Source organism: Pristiophorus japonicus, chromosome 9 (assembly GCF_044704955.1).
Source record: "Pristiophorus japonicus isolate sPriJap1 chromosome 9, sPriJap1.hap1, whole genome shotgun sequence".
NCBI classification, from domain to species: domain Eukaryota; kingdom Metazoa; phylum Chordata; class Chondrichthyes; family Pristiophoridae; genus Pristiophorus; species Pristiophorus japonicus.
The window spans coordinates 112474356-112492585 of NC_091985.1; the positions used below are offsets into that span (position 1 = coordinate 112474356).

The 18230-nt window shown below is 42.6% G+C and overlaps 1 protein-coding gene across 1 annotated transcript in view; it reads left to right on the forward strand.

The window, feature by feature from the left end:
* The window catches only part of fndc1 (fibronectin type III domain containing 1), a 220975-nt gene extending 205833 nt beyond the window's left edge, over positions 1-15142 (forward strand). The window contains exons 21-23 of the mRNA XM_070890982.1: positions 5415-5576; positions 11560-11682; positions 12786-15142. Of these exons, the coding sequence (XP_070747083.1) occupies positions 5415-5576; positions 11560-11682; positions 12786-12916 (416 nt within the window). The 3' untranslated portion in view covers positions 12917-15142. The remainder of the gene's footprint in view (positions 1-5414; positions 5577-11559; positions 11683-12785) is intronic.
* The last annotated feature ends 3088 nt before the right edge of the window (positions 15143-18230 follow it).

Here is an 18230-nt window from a genome sequence, read left to right on the forward strand (position 1 = left end):
ACTCCTCCTTATATGGCTTGGTTCAAATTTTATTTTATAAACCTGTGAAGCACCTTAGGACATTTTACTACGTTATTTTCTATGTTTCTATAGCAGGAATGGGGTACTGAAGTTGAATGTTCAGCCATGAACTCATTGAATGGCGGTGCAGGCTAGAAGGGCCGAATGGCCTACTCCTGCACCTATTTTCTAAAGGTGCTATATGAATGCAAGTTGTTTAATTTAATGTTTAGCTTATTTGTCACTTAGCTGTAATGCTTTTTTTATGACTTATATTGTTTATTATTTCAAATATAAAAAGCTTTTGAGACTACAGCTTTACTTCTGAAATTTTCACTAATACTTCTACATACTTAACCTCAAAGGAATGGTGACAAAATACAAGTTCGTCCAGGGTGCCATTTTCCCTAAAGCCGGCCCTGTTTAGCCGAATGTTTCTGTTCACGCCCTCCGCACTTCCAATTCTGGCCTCCTTTGTATCCCCTCCCCCACTTCCCTGCAATCCACTTTTGGCTATAATGTTTTCCACCTTGCATTCTGGAACACTCTTGCAAAGCATCTCTGCCCTTGTAACCCTGTTACCCTTCCCTCAAAAACTTCTTAAATCAACCTACTTTTGTCACCACAGCGAATCCTTCTCACACATATATCGGTCTGGAGTGATTTGGAAGGTTTCATTACCTCGGAGTCACTAAATAGGCATGTTCTTGCTGCTGCTGTAAGTGATTCCTGTGGCTGGGCATTTTCGTGGTATCTGAAATTCCTATCCATAGAGTGTTGTTGCATGAGTCACGTCTATCAGCAGCAACGGGAGGTTAAGGGGCATTGGAGGAATGCTTTGGGGCAGCTGGGATAGGGGAAAAAGTTGGAAGAACAGGTATGTTTTTGTTTTCCACTTACCTTAATATGGTGCGAGGAGGAAGAGGAATGCATCTCTTGGCTCCACATGATACTGTGGGCTGCTGCCAGCCGATTTTGGTAAAGTGTTCGCAGTCTGACGGAAATGAGGCCTGTGACCCAACTCAGAGTGAACTTTTGGGCATGTGTTCCAGATGGCGCAAGTCCAATTTCTCCCCAAAAGTCTTTTAAATAACACAATATAAGGAAGTGTACACCAACATCTCTGTTTCCTGCGCATGAGTGCCCACAGACCACACATGTTGTGGCATTGAATAACTTACAACGGTCTTCCTCACAAGTGAGAGATCGATAGCAGCAATTTAGCAATGAGATTTATTTATTCGGAGATTTGCTCCTTTTATCAAACTGGAATTTGAAGCTGATGTCTGTTTGCTACTGGCTTGTGAAATATCACATCAGAAATTGTGAAATTACCATTCCAACAGAATCAAACTGAATAACGAATGGGGATACTAAATGCGAGTTTTTCAAATCAGGTGTTAATTCATGAGTAGTCTTTCCTCCATTGGTGTGCTAATGAAATGTGCAATATACAATATATAGATATATATCATTCCAGTTTCATGTTATTTTGTTCATTTAAAATAACTTTTCTTTTGATCTACCCAATGTCCTGCAGGAGGCCCGCCATACAGTTTAATCCTGCCACAATGTCCTGATAGTATTAGTTATGGTTAATGTTGCCATGTGCCCTGGAATGAAACACGAATCTCCTGGGCGCTATTTCTCACAGCCCAGGAGAACTGACTTTTAAACTTCATGCCGCAGCATTGCGCCGCTCCGTGACGGCAAGAAAGCTGGCATTCACGTGATGTCTGGACATTAGATCAGGAGGTTGAGTTTGGAACAGAGAGGGATCAGGAGATTGGGAGTTGGGGTGGTTTTGGGAGACCAGGATTGGCGGGAGACCGGGACTGTGGACTGGGGAGTTTGGGATATCGGAGCAGGGGGAGATTGATACACAGGACTAAGGATCAGGCAATTGGGGCTTGGGCTGGGGGGAGAGAAGAGAAGAGAGGAGAGGAGTGGGGTGGGCGTGGGGCCCAGCATTTTCTGTCGAGCCAGGAGCAGCAGCAACGTGGTAAGTCATGGTGGTGCCGAGAGAGGAGCAGCCAGTAAAGAGGTGAATTAAACCTGGGCACCCCACTGAGTATTAAGAATGCTGCCGCTGGTGAGAAAATGGGTGAACAAGGGGTAGAGGCCCACGATTCTCACTTCGAGCATCACAAGCTCCAATACCTGGAGGAATGAGGTACAGGCTGGCAGCGGCCCACAGTAATGGTGGGGAGCCCAGAGAAGCACTCTTGCACCTACCTTCACACTCCACAGAAGGGGAATTAAAATAAACTTTCGCTACCATTTCTTCAGTGACCTCCAGTATTCCCTTTAACGATCTCTATTTAGGCTGCTATAGAGCTGGCAAAACCAGTCAGAGCTTGCTCCACCTAGTTTTTCACACAATTTACAGAAGGTTCTGAAACAGGCGGCAGGACCCTATGCATGTTTAAATTAATCCAATACTGTTAAAGAAGAGATTAATGCAATAGTTCGGAAGGACATTAGCTTGGATGATGTGGAATCTATATGGGTAGAGCTGCAGAATACCAAAGGGCAAAAAACGTTAGTGGGAGTTGTGTACAGACCTCCAAACAGTAGTAGTGATGTTGGGGAGGGCATCAAACATGAAATTAGGGGTGCGTGCAATAAAGGTGCAGCAGTTATAATGGGTGACTTTAATATGCATATAGATTGGGTTAACCAAACTGGAAGCAATACGGTGGAGGAGGATTTCCTGGAGTGCATAAGGGATGGTTTTTTAGACCAATATGTCGAGGAACCAACTCGGGGGGAGGCCATCTTAGACTGGGTGTTGTGTAATGAGAGAGGATTAATTAGCAATCTCGTTGTGCGAGGCCCCTTGGGGAAGAGTGACCATAATATGGTGGAATTCTGCATTAGGATGGAGAATGAAACAGTAATTCAGAGACCATGGTCCAGAACTTAAAGAAGGGTAACTTTGAAGGTATGAGGCGTGAATTGGCTAGGATAGATTGGTGAATGATACTGAAGGGGTTGACTGTGGATGGGCAATGGCAGACATTTAGAGACCGCATGGATGAACTACAACAATTGTACATTCCTGTCTGGCGTAAAAATAAAAAAGGGAAGGTGGCTCAACCGTGGCTATCAAGGGAAATCAGGGATAGTATTAAAGCCAAGGAAGTGGCATACAAATTGGCCAGAAATAGCAGCGAACCCGGGGACTGGGAGAAATTTAGAACTCGGCAGAGGAGGACAAAGGGTTTGATTAGGGCAGGGAAAATGGAGTACGAGAAGAAGCTTGCAGGGAACATTAAGACGGATTGCAAAAGTTTCTATAGATATGTAAAGAGAAAAAGGTTAGTAAAGACAAATGTAGGTCCCCTGCAGTCAGAATCAGGGGAAGTCATAACGGGGAACAAAGAAATGGAGGACCAATTGAACAAGTACTTTGGTTCGGTATTCACTGAGGAGGACACAAACAACCTTCCGGATATAAAAGGGGTCGGAGGGTCGAGTAAGGAGGAGGAACTGAGGGAAATCCTTATTAGTCGGGAAATTGTGTTGGGGAAATTGATGGGATTGAAGGCCGATAAATCCCCAGGGCCTGATGGACTGCATCCCAGAGTACTTAAGGAGGTGGCCTTGGAAATAGTGGATGCATTGACAGTCATTTTCCAACATTCCATTGACTCTGGATCAGTTCCTATGGAGTGGAGGGTAGCCAATGTAACCCCACTTTTTAAAAAAGGAGGGAGAGAGAAAACAGGGAATTATAGACTGGTCAGCCTGACATCGGTAGTGGGGAAAATGATGGAATCAATTATTAAGGATGTCATAGCAGTGCATTTGGAAAGAGGTGATATGATAGGTCCAAGTCAGCATGGATTTGTGAAAGGGAAATCATGTTTGACAAATCTTCTGGAATTTTTTGAGGATGTTTCCAGTAGAGTGGACAAGGGAGAACCAGTTGATGTGGTATATTTGGACTTTCAGCAGACTTTCGACAAGGCCCCACACAAGAGATTAATGTGCAAAGTTAAAGCACATGGTATTGGGGGTAGTGTGCTGACATGGATTGAGAACTGGTTGTCAGACAGGAAGCAAAGAGTAGGAGTAAATGGGGACTTTTCAGAATGGCAGGCAGTGACTAGTGGGGTACCGCAAGGTTCTGTGCTGGGGCCCCAGCTGTTTACACTGTACATTAATGATTTAGACGAGGGGATTAAATGTAGTATCTCCAAATTTGCGGATGACACTAAGTTGGGTGGCAGTGTGAGCTGCGAGGAGGATGCTATGAGGCTGCAGAGCGACTTGGATAGTTTAGGTGAATGGGCAAATGCATGGCAGATGAAGTATAATGTGGATAAATGTGAGGTTATCCACTTTGGTGGTAAAAACAGAGAGACAGACTATTATCTGAATGGTGACAGATTAGGAAAAGGGGAGGTGCAACGAGACCTGGGTGTCATGGTACATCAGTCATTGAAGGTTGGCATGCAGGTACAGCAGGCGGTTAAGAAAGCAAATGGCATGTTGGCCTTCATAGCGAGGGGATTTGAGTACAGGGGCAGGGAGGTGTTGCTGCAGTTGTACAGGGCCTTGGTGAGGCCACACCTGGAGTACTGTGTACAGTTTTGGTCTCCTAACCTGAGGAAGGACATTCTTGCTATTGAGGGCGTGCAGCGAAGGTTCACTAGACTGATTCCCGGGATGGCGGGACTGACCTATCAAGAAAGACTGGATCAACTGGGCTTGTATTCACTGGAGTTCAGAAGAATGAGAGGGGACCTCATAGAAACGTTTAAAATTCTGACGGGGTTAGACAGGTTAGATGCAGGAAGAATGTTCCCAATGTTGGGGAAGTCCAGAACCAGGGGACACAGTCTAAGGATAAGGGGGAAGCCATTTAGGACCGAGATGAGGAGGAATTTCTTCACCCAGAGAGTGGTGAACCTGTGGAATTCTCTACCACAGAAAGTTGTTGAGGCCAATTCATTAAATATATTCAAAAAGGAGTTAGATGAAGTCCTTACTACTAAGGGAATCAAGAGGTATGGTGAGAAAGCAGGAATGGGGTACTGAAGTTTCATGTTCAGCCATGAACTCATTGAATGGCGGTGCAGGCTAGAAGGGCCGAATGGCCTACTCCTGCACCTATTTTCTATGTTTCTATATTACATGCGTTGGCTGTGACTTCGAAAGTATTTTGGTCAAGTTGTCACTTCACATACACAGAATAAATTCTGTATCTAATTTACATGATATCATAGCTATTTATAATGTTGCTTCATAATGTATAGTCCGGTTCATATCAGGAAATATATAGAATACAGTTCTGCAGATCTCAAATAAAATAGATTGAGAGCCAAACCCCTTACTGAAAGCTGAAATATATATTGCAGTAATTCAAGAGCTTGATTGTAGTAACACTGTGTTTTTGTTTCCTGCAGGGGGTGAGCCAATTTGGATTCCTTATACGTTCAAATATGAACCATCTTCCAGCGAATGCACAGGAAAGCAGTATGTAAAGCGCACCTGGTACCGCAAGTTTGTGGGTGTGGTACTCTGCAATTCGCTGCGATACAAAATCTTCCTGGCTGAAAGTCTGAGAGGTAAGTGACCAGTGGAGTGTTTACAACTCTGTCATGTAGCTGAGCATACTTCCTGCATTCTCTTTCTTTTTACATGCATGCACAAATGTGCAGAGGTATGAATGCATGCACACATATGTAAAAACATATTTTCATACAGACCTGGGTGCATGTATATGTATGTGTGGGTGCATACAAACTGACATGTGCATACATATGTACACATGTATTCATGAGTGCATTCATAAATACACGCACGTGTGCATATATACATACAGATATGTGCTTGTAGATGTTACCCTGTCATTACCATCCCCTTTGAATACATTGGCATGTATTTGGATGGACATATTCAACAATGGAGAATCCCAGAAGCCCAGCAACCAGTGGGGAATGGGAGCTGTTTCAAGAAATATAACTTTTGCTTTAAAATTCTATTTGCTCAGATCAGCAAAAATCTTCAGCGTAATGATTATAGCACTTAAACAGGACAATAAAAGCCAAAGGTAGTTAATAATTAAACAGACAATAGCAAAGGAACAAGGAAAGGATGTCCCATCATTAACACTAACCTCCAACCATTGTAGGTGCTTGTGCCATGGAAAGAGATCTTGCAGGCTAGACTTCATGATCAACATGCTGCCTGGTTCTGCAAGACATTGCAAAAAAAGATTCACAAGAATGATACCAGAACTGAGAGGTTATAAACTATCAGGAAAGGCTGAACAGGCTGGGGCTCGTTTCTCTAGAAAAGAGAAAGCTGAGGGGTGTCCTGACAGAGGACTTTAAGATTATGAAAAGGATTGATAGGGTAGACATAGAAAAGACATTTCCAATTGTGGGGGAGACCAAAACTAGCAGTCATACATATAAGATAGGCACTAATAAATTCGATAGAGAATTCAGGAGAAACTTCTTTATCCAAAGAGTGGTAAGAATGTGGAACTTGCTATCAGGTGAATAGCATAGATGCTAAGGGGAAGTTAGATAAGTACATGAGGCAGAAAGGAAATGAAGGATAACCTGATAGGGTTAGATGGAGTGAAGTGGGAGGTGGCTTGTGTAGAGCATAAATGCCAAGTTGGGCCAAATGGCTTGTTTCTGTGCTGTCGACTCTCTAACCCTATGATCACTGCTCATTTTGAAAGATGACTTAAGTCGTGAAGTGCATTGAAACCTTTAGAAAAACTGTTCTGTTCGAATAGATGCTGGAGCTCGGAATACATTGACATTTTTACATAGTCAGAGCAGAGGGAGCAGTCAATTAAATTAGGAAAGATCCATCACTGCAGAAAGATTAAATACCCTGGAAATGTTTTTTATTGTTAAGCAGGAATGACATTCATCTAAGTTAGGAAAACGTGTGTCCTTTTTTTCTCTTCCTGCTGGCGTCTTGTTTGTATTTGCATGTCTTGGGATTCTTGTGCTTCAGTAAATGATCTCTGAGTCTCCTGCTGGGATCCTTAGTGTATTCATCCACTGCCAGATGATGCAGACCCTGCCAGAGTGCACAGCTGCACTGGAAAGGCAAACTGAAAGGAGCTGTATGGAAGTGGTGAGCTCCAGAAAAGGATAAGAAACATAGAGTCACAGAATATGGGGCCCAAGCTTCGGGCCGCGCCTAGAACGGCGCAGCCCTGACCTGGACGCCTGTTTTTCACGCCACAAAGTGCGCCTAAAAAAAACTTCCAGATTCTCCGGCTCCCTGCTGGTTCTCTAGCACTCGGCGCAGTGCAGCACGAGCTGTAGGGGGCGGAGCTAGGTCCCTGCGCTGAAAACAGTGCCGGGACCTCTGCACATGCGCGCTACAGTGGGTGCGCATGTGCAGTAGCTCCAGGCGCCCAAAACTGTGTGGGAGGGGCCTGAAGCACGCAGCCCCTAGTCCTGGCTGAATGGCCTCACTGGGGCTGCGTGGATAAGGCTCCTCCCACACCCAGCTCCTGCTTCCTCCCGACCCGACTCGACTCCCGCTCCCCGGACCCAACCCGACTTGACTCCCGCTCCCACCCCCCCCACCCCCCGACCCAACCTCCGCTCCCGACCGATCTCCCGCCCACCCCCTCCGCCCCCCCCCGACCGATCTCTGCCCCCGATCCGCGCTCCCGACCCCCCCGGACCCGACGCCACCTACCTGTCGATCCGGTAAGTCTAAGCTCGAAGTCTTGGGCCCGGCCGGGCCCGTCCCGTTCAGCCTCCCTCTCCTTTCTTTCTCTCGCTCTCTCTCTCTCTCTCTCTCTCTCTCTCTCTCTCTCTCTCTCCCTCCCTTCTCTCTCTCTTCCCCCCTTCTCTCCCCCCTTCCCCTCCCTCCTTTCTCACCCCCCCTCCCCTCCCTCCCTCCCTTGTCACCCCTCTTCCCCCACTACACCCCCACTCCACCACCCCTCCTCCCCCTCCCCTCCACCCCTCGCTGTCAGAAACACAGACACTGACAGACAGAGAGTGCGAGACACACACAGACAGACAGAGAGATAGAGACACACTGGGGGGCTGGGGGCATCCCAGCACGCTGTTGGAGGGCTCCCGGTGCTGCAGTCAGTAAGTAGAAAATGTTTTATTTATTGATTTAAAAGAAAATTATTTCTTATTAATTTTTTTTTGATTTTATTGGTTGATTTATTGATGTTTTTATTATTTATTATTGATGATGGCTCTTTATTTGTAAAACTGAAGTGTTTAATGTTTGTAAACTTCCCTTTAAACCCCCCCCCCCACCCCCCATTCCCTATGCCTGATTTGTAACCTACGCCTGATTTTTTAAAGTGTAGACAAGGTTTTTTCGAGCGTATAAAAATCTTCACTTACTCCATTCTAAGTTAGTTACTGAAACTTTGAAAACAGGCGTAAGTGGCCGGACACGCCCCCTTTTGAAAAAAAAATTCTGTTCCAAAGTGAAACTGTTCTAACTGACTAGAACTGGAGCAAACTAAATGCCGAGAATTTGAATTTCTAAGATACTCCGTTCTACACCAGTTGTTCCAAAAAATCAGGAGCAACTGAGGCCAAAACTTGGGCCCATGGTTCTGCCAACCCTTCAGTAGCCAAAATCTGTGCTGACTGCGTCAATATTTAAACAATCCCTGACTGGCAATATTTAAACAATCCCTGACTGGCAATATTTAATCAATCCCTGACTGGCAATATTTAAACAAAACATGAATACAGCAATATTTAAACAATGCAATATTTAATCAATCAGGTTATCCGTTTTCCTGCATTTCCAACAGTAAGGTTTGGGATGGAAGTTGAGCAATTGATGAAAGGGTGCATTACATTTGAAATTGACAAACAGGAAAATACCAGTTGGTCCATCTAGCCTGCTACACTCCATGATGGTTTAGCCAAACTCTCCTTTCCGCTCCCCATCCCCACAGCCATGTAATCTCCTGGGAGAGGCAAAAAAATCCAGGGCCAATAAGGAGAAAAATACTCTGGAAAATAATTTCAAAGGTCTCTATTAGGTCATCCCCCAGCCTTCCCTTTTCAAGAGAAAAGAGACCCTACCTGTTCATCCTTTCCTGATCTGTATAAACTCACATTTCTGTTATCATCCTTGTTCTCTATTGAACTATTGAAGAACGAGCAAGGTGCTCATAGAACATCTGTCCCTTTAATCACCTTTGGATGAATATTATCTGGATTGGCAGCTATGTTTGGCCACTCTTCCTCCCCCACCCGACCCCATTATTTTAATGTTAAAGCTGCTGCTAATAGAAATCAGGCTGGTTGATAGTTTTCTCCTTATCATGATGAATTTAATGGCTTCCAACATTCTCTCAGGAGATCACATGACTGGTGGGGTTAGCAGGAGTGACGGTGTGCTGCCAGAGTGGAATGGGCTTGGTGGATCAGCTAGTCTTTGCCTGTCCTTTTTACATATGTATATTTAGGAAGGAAAAACAATAAATTGATGGGAAAAAAGTTCTTGCCAGACTAATGGATTGATTCTGGTAACAGCCTGGAGAAATAGTCATTACCATCCATAAAGTCAACATTCCAAACTTCCAATTATTGGGAAAGTATTATGAGGGATAATATGAAAGCAAGCAAGACTTGCATTTATTTGGCGCCTTTCACGACCTTCAAAATAGTGCCATGGGATCTTTTATGTCCACCTGAGAAAGCAGACAGGGCTTCAGTTTAACGTCTCATCTGAAAGACAGCACCTCCCTCAGCACTGCACTGGAGTATCAGCCTAGATTTTTGTGCACAAGTCTCTGGAGTGGGACTTGAACCCACAACCTGCTGACTCAGGTGAGAGTGCTACTAACTGAGCCATAGCTGACACTTGAGGGAGCATTTTGAGGAACATGAGCTAATCCAAGAAAATGAGCATAGTTTTAGGAGTGGGCGGTCATGCTTGACTACTTTATTGGATTTCTTTGAGCAGATAACAGACCTAGTAGACAGGAGAGACAGTGAATGTTATCTACCTGATTTCAGAAAGGCATTTGGCTCTGTCCCACATAATAGGCTACTACACAAGGTCCAAGCCCATGGGATAAATGTGAATGTATTAAATGGATTGGTAATGATTGGGTGGCAGAGAACAATTAATGGTTGTGCGTGGGCAGATATCTGGTTGGCAGACAGTTACCAGTAGAGGAAGGACTTGTGTTAAAAGTGTCCAAATTTTGTCGATGATACCAATTTGGGAGTAGTGGGAAATGATTTAATATCAATACGCACAAATTCAAAAGAACCTCAATAAGCCCAATCAGTGGGCAGAGAAATGGCACACGCAGTTTAATACAGCGAAATGAAGGGTTGAGATTTGGCAGGGGGAAGCTTGATGTGGATTATGTGGTAAATGAGGTAGGAGAAAAATCTTGGGTTTAAGTTGACAGATCACTAAAACAATAGTATAATATTCCTAGACTGTTAAAAAAGCAAACTGAATGTTGATATGCATAAGCAAGGAGTTTATTATATAAATCCAGAGAGGTCATTTTAAAATTGTATTTGGCCCTGGTAGTACCACATCTGAAGTACTGTGGGCAGTTTTGGTCTCTTTATTTGAAAAAGGATATTCAATTATTGGAAAGGGTACAGAGAAGGGCTACATGATTGATTCCAGAACTTAAAGGGATGACGAGTAAGGAAAAACAGACTTCTACGGTTCTTTTCTCTCTTGAGAAGAGAAGACTTGTGAAGAGATACAATTGAAGTGCTTAAAATTATGAAAACTTTAGACAAATTGGATCCAAGTATGATTTTTGCAGTGTACAGAATTGAAGCACACGGGATCATATTTACAAATTAAGGATAACAAAAGAAAATAGGAAATGTAGGAGTAACTGTTTTACTAAAAGGGTGGAACAGATTACTGGCACAGATGGTGGAACAAGAAACCTTAATGGGTTTCATGAAGCAACTAGATGGTTCTTGTCAAAAATGCACTAAGGGAATACTATGGATAGATGCTCAAAGGTTTTATCCTGCCTGAAACTGCCATTAAAATAACATTACAAATATGGGTGGGGGATCCAAGTTGGCCAGTGCTTTAACCAGTTCCTCTGCTGATTCACACACAATTGTGCACTCCAAAATCTCACCATGCAGACTTCTGTTGAGGATTTGGCATCCTTATTAATGCACTTTCTTTAGATCTCTTATGTTAGGTTACCATCTCCAGTCAAAATACACAAACGCAGCAAAAGATGGATTAATTTTCATCTTCTCTCCCTCCTTGCAAGGAATCATCAGGCTCTACCCCTCCCGAGATGGCATAGTTGGGATTGAGAGCTGAGCTTGTAGTGAGAGCAGCACACCATACCACTGGGGCTTTCAATCCGCTACTCTATCTCTCGGCTAATTGCCCAGACATATTTCTACAGAAACAACTTTAGTGAAAATAACTGGACTATGAACATTTTCTAGCCTTGATTTGACTGTTTCAGGCTAACTGAACAGAGTTTAATGCGATTCCTGTGCACTAATGGTGAATGGAGCCTTTCCTTCAAGCCAACTTAATTGTCAGTCATTTGTACTACTTTCTCTTTTTCAGATACATTTTACAGCGTTGGAGATGCTTGGGGGAAAGGGGAGGACCACTGCCAGTTTGTTGATTCTTTCCTGGCGGGAAGGACAGGAACACACATGTATCCAGAATCTTTGCCTATCATCCCAGGTAATCAGAGAAACGCTGGAAGAAATTCTAAAGCTTTTGTGTGAAAATGTATTAATTGCTATGATCTGGTCTGTTAAAGATGTCCAGATCCTATGGTGACCCACTGATTCCAAATGGTAGAGTATTTAACTCCCCGATTTTTTTTTTTCCCAATTGGCCTGGGCTTTAATCTGTCTTTTTGCTTCTCCCAGGAGATCGCATGGCTCCGGGTGGGGTGGAGTGTAAAATGTTGTGAAGTATTGCAGTTGTGTGGGGTGGACTGGTTGGGCCGGATGCTCTTTACCTGGCCTCCATTGTTCATAGGTTTACATGTAACCTTCAGGGCTGCTGACTGAGAGGCCATGTGGCTCTTTGTCGGCCGGCGCTGACACGATGGGCTGAAATAGCCTCCTTCTGCGCTGTAAATTTCAATGTTTCTATGTTACTTCTCTTAGTTGACTAATGGTAGTCCTACAGAGCACAGATCCACATCCACTCTGTCTGAATGGGAGAAAACAAATAACTACACAATATCAGAATTGAGCCTGGGCACAAATAGTAACTCCTGCTTTCAAAATATTTTTGAAAAGACTCTCTCTCAACCTGCTCTTTTTACCCATTATTTGAAATATTTTTGTTAGTTATCTCACATTCGGTGGCACCAGTTTAAGATCTCAACTGTTACAACTGATTGGACCTTACGAAGATTTTAAAATATGTTTTATTGCTATGATTCTTAAAATACTTGATGGCTTTCAGGTATAATGTGTGTTAGAGTGAGGGTGGTATACCCCATGTCCAATCCTTGCTCATATTAGCATGTGAACATCCATCTTTTCCAACTGAGTGTTCTTTGCCTGGTGACCAACCCAGGAGAGTGGCAGTGGGTATGGTCTGATCCGAGACAATTGGCGGGTTGGATGGTATGTCCACATTTAATTGATGATCTGGGATGGCTTATGTACAAACCTAGTTATCAGAGTCGGTCTTCGCATTTCAGTCAGGCCTCAAACACCTGGATTGAGTTCTTCAAACTATAAAGAAATAAGACTTGGATTTGATTGTTTTTATTGATATTGTACTGTGTTCATTCAAATAACTAATCTGTGGTGTGGATTTTTTAGGTTATTATCGGAGTTATCGTCAAGAGCCAGTGTCATTTGGCCTCATTGGTGGAATCGGGAATTTTGGTGGGACGTCCAACTACTATGTGGGCTGGTATGAATGTGGAGTACCTATTCCAGGAAAATGGTAATGAGGTGACTCCTTAGAAATTGCTCATGGAAGATTTAACAACTCTACTTACACGTGAGCTGAATTAACAGAGAGCTGGGAGAACTCTTTGCTATAGAATACTGGACAATGCGTCGAATAATCAAGATTTTTTTTCACACAATTTCAAACACTGTTTCTACTACAATCTACTGGAATATACAAAATATCCTTTATTTATATATATGTATATATATATATATATATATAAATGGAGCACCCATGCTTAAAGTAAAACATGTCCGATATTATTACACTTGTGGTGCTTCCATTCTCCGCCTATGGGTAAGGAGTTGATGAAAGAGTCAACAAATCGAAGCTCTGGTGACATGAAACAATACTCCAGGAATTCCACATGGGCATTAGAAAAGCCTAAGTTAAATGCACTTGTAAGCCAGTCAAAGATTATTAGGTTATTCAACATGAAACTCTGTCAGCACATTGTATCAAAAGGTTTAATCACAGAATCATGTTGAGCTATTAGAAGAAACCCGAATGGTGCTTTATAAAATATTCTTATTTAACAGTAGCTACTGTTGAACTTTAATTTCAATTTTTTTCTTTCCTTATCACTGCCGTACCAGCAAATTACACAGTTTTTCTCTCTGGTGCTATTTTTCCATTATTCAACATGGTATATGACCTGTGCTCGTCTGTAGCATTTCTAGTGCGAATATTAACATACTTTCTTTCCAGTTACAAAAATGGCAAATCCCAGAGGCAAATCATGCACTGCTTTAACTTTCTTGTACTGACTGATCGCATCCAGGCAGCCATACATGCTCTAATGAACAGTGCATTTCCTTGCAGGCCTACAATAGACTATATTGTTATGTAACCCTAAATTGAACCTACACACAGTGTAGACGTTCCGCATCCAAATTGATCACTGGCTGGATACTGAAACATTGGGATTTAGCATTCCATCGCTTCCTCTCATTAATATTTTCAGTCCACGGTATGAAATGGAAACCCAGTTCCACATGCCAATCTTCATCAGTCATCTATGTAATGCTAATTTTCATTTCCATCTTACAGCTAACTCACAACGTTCAAGGTATTTAAAATGTTGATTTTTCACATGTCTATAAAAATCCATTACAGTGGAAAGAATTCAAGTAAACTGTTTTTGTGTGAAAACTAAATGCGCTGGGTAGATTGGGCTTGATTTTCAAACTGCTGCACCAGCGTAAAGGGAGCTTTGCATAATTTATTCCTGCGCAGTTTCCTTGGTGCACTATTTTGTGCTTGCGCCGTATTTTAAGAAGCTGATTTTTGCGCTGGCGCAATGAATTTCCACTATTTTGGAACGGCACAAAACAGAGCAACTTAGTGAGATAACATCACACGTGGCTCCTTGTACGTTAAACCATTGCGCTGGCGCGAAAAAAAGCAATATTTGCGGGTGAATTCACTAATTACACGCTCCCAGCAAGCAGCCACACTCAAAGAGTGTAGTCAGTGATAGGGCTACAACACTGTAGCACCAATTCTCCCATTCACACTCTCTTCAAGCATGGCTTCCCATTTGGAGCATGGGATCAGGGAATCTAGCCTCTTATGTCCTCCTGATGTGCCTTTTATTAAATGTTATTTGATTAAATGTGCAAAGTAAACCCCTTTGAAAATGGAAATCTTTTTTTATATAACATGTATATTTTATTGTAAAAAGATCCATTTAGAAATGGGATTTGGGAATTTCAAACATAGGCTTTTTCTGTTTCTCTGATTTGTGCATCTCGTGCATTTGTAAACAAAAGCACAGATTTGGCCAACCATTGTGCCAAATCTGTTATTACATGTTGTACCTGAAAATTTCTGTGCTTTTAAAAATGAACAAATCTGCTGAAAATTGCATGTTAGGTCAAAGAACGAGTGCTTCAACTATAAACTGCACTACAACAATGAATCTTTGAAAATCGGCCCATTAAATGGATGCAGTTTTTGTATAAACAGCCTATGTATGCTATCAGAAATGTGTATTGTACTTTTGGCTGTGATGATTGAATGGATATCATATTATTTAAACTTGTTTTGCATCACAACACTTTGTGTGTCAAGCTTGTCTTTCATTTGATCCACGTCTATCAGTATCATCCTTCACACCAAGTCTTTACCTGTCTTGTCCCATCTACTTAACGTCAGGGCTCCTGGACACTAAATCCAATTCATGGCATTGGCAAAAGTCAGGGCCATTAGATTGGTCAACTTTGTTCCAATTAAAATATCTTGTTAGATATTTTATTCAAAAATCATACAGACTATTGAGGGGGTGGGGGGGGGAGGGGCGGGGCAGGGGGCGGGGATGGTGGATGGAATCTGTTGGTCCTGTTTAAAAAAACATATTGTGAATCCTGCAAGGTTCACTTTGATTCTAGGAAGAACCTGGATTCTAGCTATAAACCTGGAATCAAGGACAAGTTCAGTGATCCTGTGCTCATAGAGGGGGAGTGCAACTTCGAGATACGGCTATCATACTGTAGCACCCATTTCCCTACCCACACTACTTGCCAGCTGCCTCCTTGCTGCGAGTATGGGATCACTGAATTTGCTCTATCTAGCCACACCATTAATGCTTATTTCATTCCAGCGCAACTTACCCTTGTGAACTATGTAATCCGCAGAAACTTGTTAATAACTGTAAAAATCTTCTGTTTATTAAATATTATACAAAATATGGCTGTTTTGTATAGTGATGTTTTATGGTAAGGGGTGATGAACAGGCCAGACTTTTTCTTGTCTGTCTGAAAATGCCAAATACTCATATGTTATTAATTTCTATTACCTATTTTCCCTGCTTGTAGTGTATTTTATTTGTGTTTCTAATGTTCCATGTTTACAAATGTTAGCGTATGTCTGTTCAACGACATCTACAGTACTCACTCAGACTTATTATTTATAACTGTGCCAAAATCAGATGGGGGCTTGAGACCGAGTGGAGTCGCATATTTTTCTGCCTGTCTGCAATCTACACCATGTCATGAGAAGGGAAACCAATATGAGTGTGCATTTTTCACATCCTTAAGACAATATCCAGCAGCCAGGATTAGAATGGGAAACATTGGTTAGAATTGATGAACTAGGATGTAAATCAGTTAAGAAACTGTGACAGGCACAGCTGGGTAACTTTTTATTTTCCTTCTGCAGAGAAATACCTTTTCAAAACACCCGCACAGTATTATTACAGCTGCAACAGACTGTTAGAAGACAGCATAAAGCAATCAGAATGCAGTGTTTTGTTGATGAGGGCATCTTCTCAAGCATGCAGAGATATTTATGATCTTGTATTATTGTCTCTTGTTTCCCATTTCCACCACTCAATCTGGGACCAGGCAAAACTTTTCAATTAGAGAAATTAACCCATGTCATCTTTTAAGATGTTATGCCTTGGGGGATATATAGACACAATACAGTCATTTTACACATTGGTGCTCTTGATGCAGAGCTTTGTGTGACTGGACTGCATAACGAGAACTTCGGTTGTGGAGCTCCGTACATCCGCTTCGTAACCTTGCGCGATTTTCCATCGGTTCATTTTAATGACAACACCTCAGCACCCAATTCTCCAGTCAGCATTCCCATCGAGTAATAGTCTGCACCTGAAATGTGCTCCAGCAAACGTTACCCTGGTATCTCGTTAAACTGGAAGAACGGAATCTCTTGTATGTTCTAGACTTTCAAGTTCAATGTTAACTGCACCGATTTTTTTATTTTGTCGAACGGTCTGGCTGCGACTGAGCGGAGCTGGTTGTTATTTCTGCTGAGTCACCATTTCCACTATGCAGGCACCTTTTCAGAATCCTGGTGATTATTCATGAGAAAAGGGAAAATGAACAATGCAGTCCCCCTTGCCGCTCCCCATTTTCAGCCTGTTAGTGAGAGAGAGAGAAAGAGAGAGACTCGGTTACAGCATGGAGCATCTGGGAGGGCGCTGAGAACCTCGAGTTTCGTCGTCGAGAGCATGCGGAAAACTGGCGCGGGCAGTGGAGGGAAGTGCGGCAGGCTAGGCTCCCCACCCACCCTTTCCTCCAACAACTGTCTGTCCCACCTGTGACAGAGACTATAATTCCTGTATAGGACTGTACAGTCACCTGAGAACTCACTTTTAGAGTGGAAGCAAGTCTTCCTCGATTTCGAGGGACTGCCTATGATGATGATGATGGACATCAGGACATCAGAGTGCGGGCAACAAAGAAAAAGCACTTGGTGAGAGGCCCTCACTTATCATCCCCTACAGCAGCCTCACTATAGCTTAGTGCCCATACTATTTTCTTATTAATGCCCAAATTTAACATCAAATTATCGGCTCTCATTTTGGATTTAGACAGCACCCTGTCAGGCAATGTTCAAAAACAAAATCAGAAAAAAACTACGGAAGGTTTACAAGAATAATTATGAGAATCACTTGTGCTTGTGAATCACTCCGATCCCTCAAAAAGCCCTTTCAGACATTCCCTGTTGTCTAGTCCATGATAATTAAAAAGTATAAATTCACCAAAGCTCTGAAGGTTGAGCTGCATCAATTTCTACAATGCTAGGCACATTTTATGAGAAATAACTTCGAGGAGTCAGGACCAAGTATTAAATTCTTAAAGTCTTAGAGGGCAGGGGACATTTGGACAAGAGTGCACAGATATAGTTTAGTCCCTATTGTAAGTCATACATTCTGACCTTATTTTGTATAATACTTTGATAATGAGCCACATCTTGAAGGGAGTGGGGCATCTCACGGCATACGTCATTGGTTAGACGTTTTCCTGGAACCTTCAGCTCAAAAAAATGTTGCGCCATAACTTGCTGGAAATGCGAGTTGCTAACGGCATGGTGCCTTAGTGAACAGCGGGACCAACAATCTCTCCTTAACCAATATTCTTCATATATATTAATGACTTAGACTTGGGTGTACAGGGCACAATTTCAAAATCCGCAGATGACACAAAGCTTGAAAGTTTAGTGAGGAGGATAGTATTAGACTTTAAGAAGACATTAGACAGACTGGTGGAATGGGCAGACACATACAGATGATATTTAATGTAGAAAAGTGCAGTGATACATTTTGGTAGGAAGAACGAGGAGAGGCAATATAAACTAAAGGGTACAAATCTAAAGGGGTGCAGGAACAGTGGGACCTGGGGGTATATGTGCACAAATCATTCAAGGTGGCAGGGCAGGTTGAAAAAGTGGTTAAAAAAGCATATGGGATCCTGGGCTTCATAAATAAGAGTACAAAAGCAAGGAAGTTATGAACCTGTATAAAACACTGGTTCGACTTCAATTGGAGTATTGTATCCAATTCT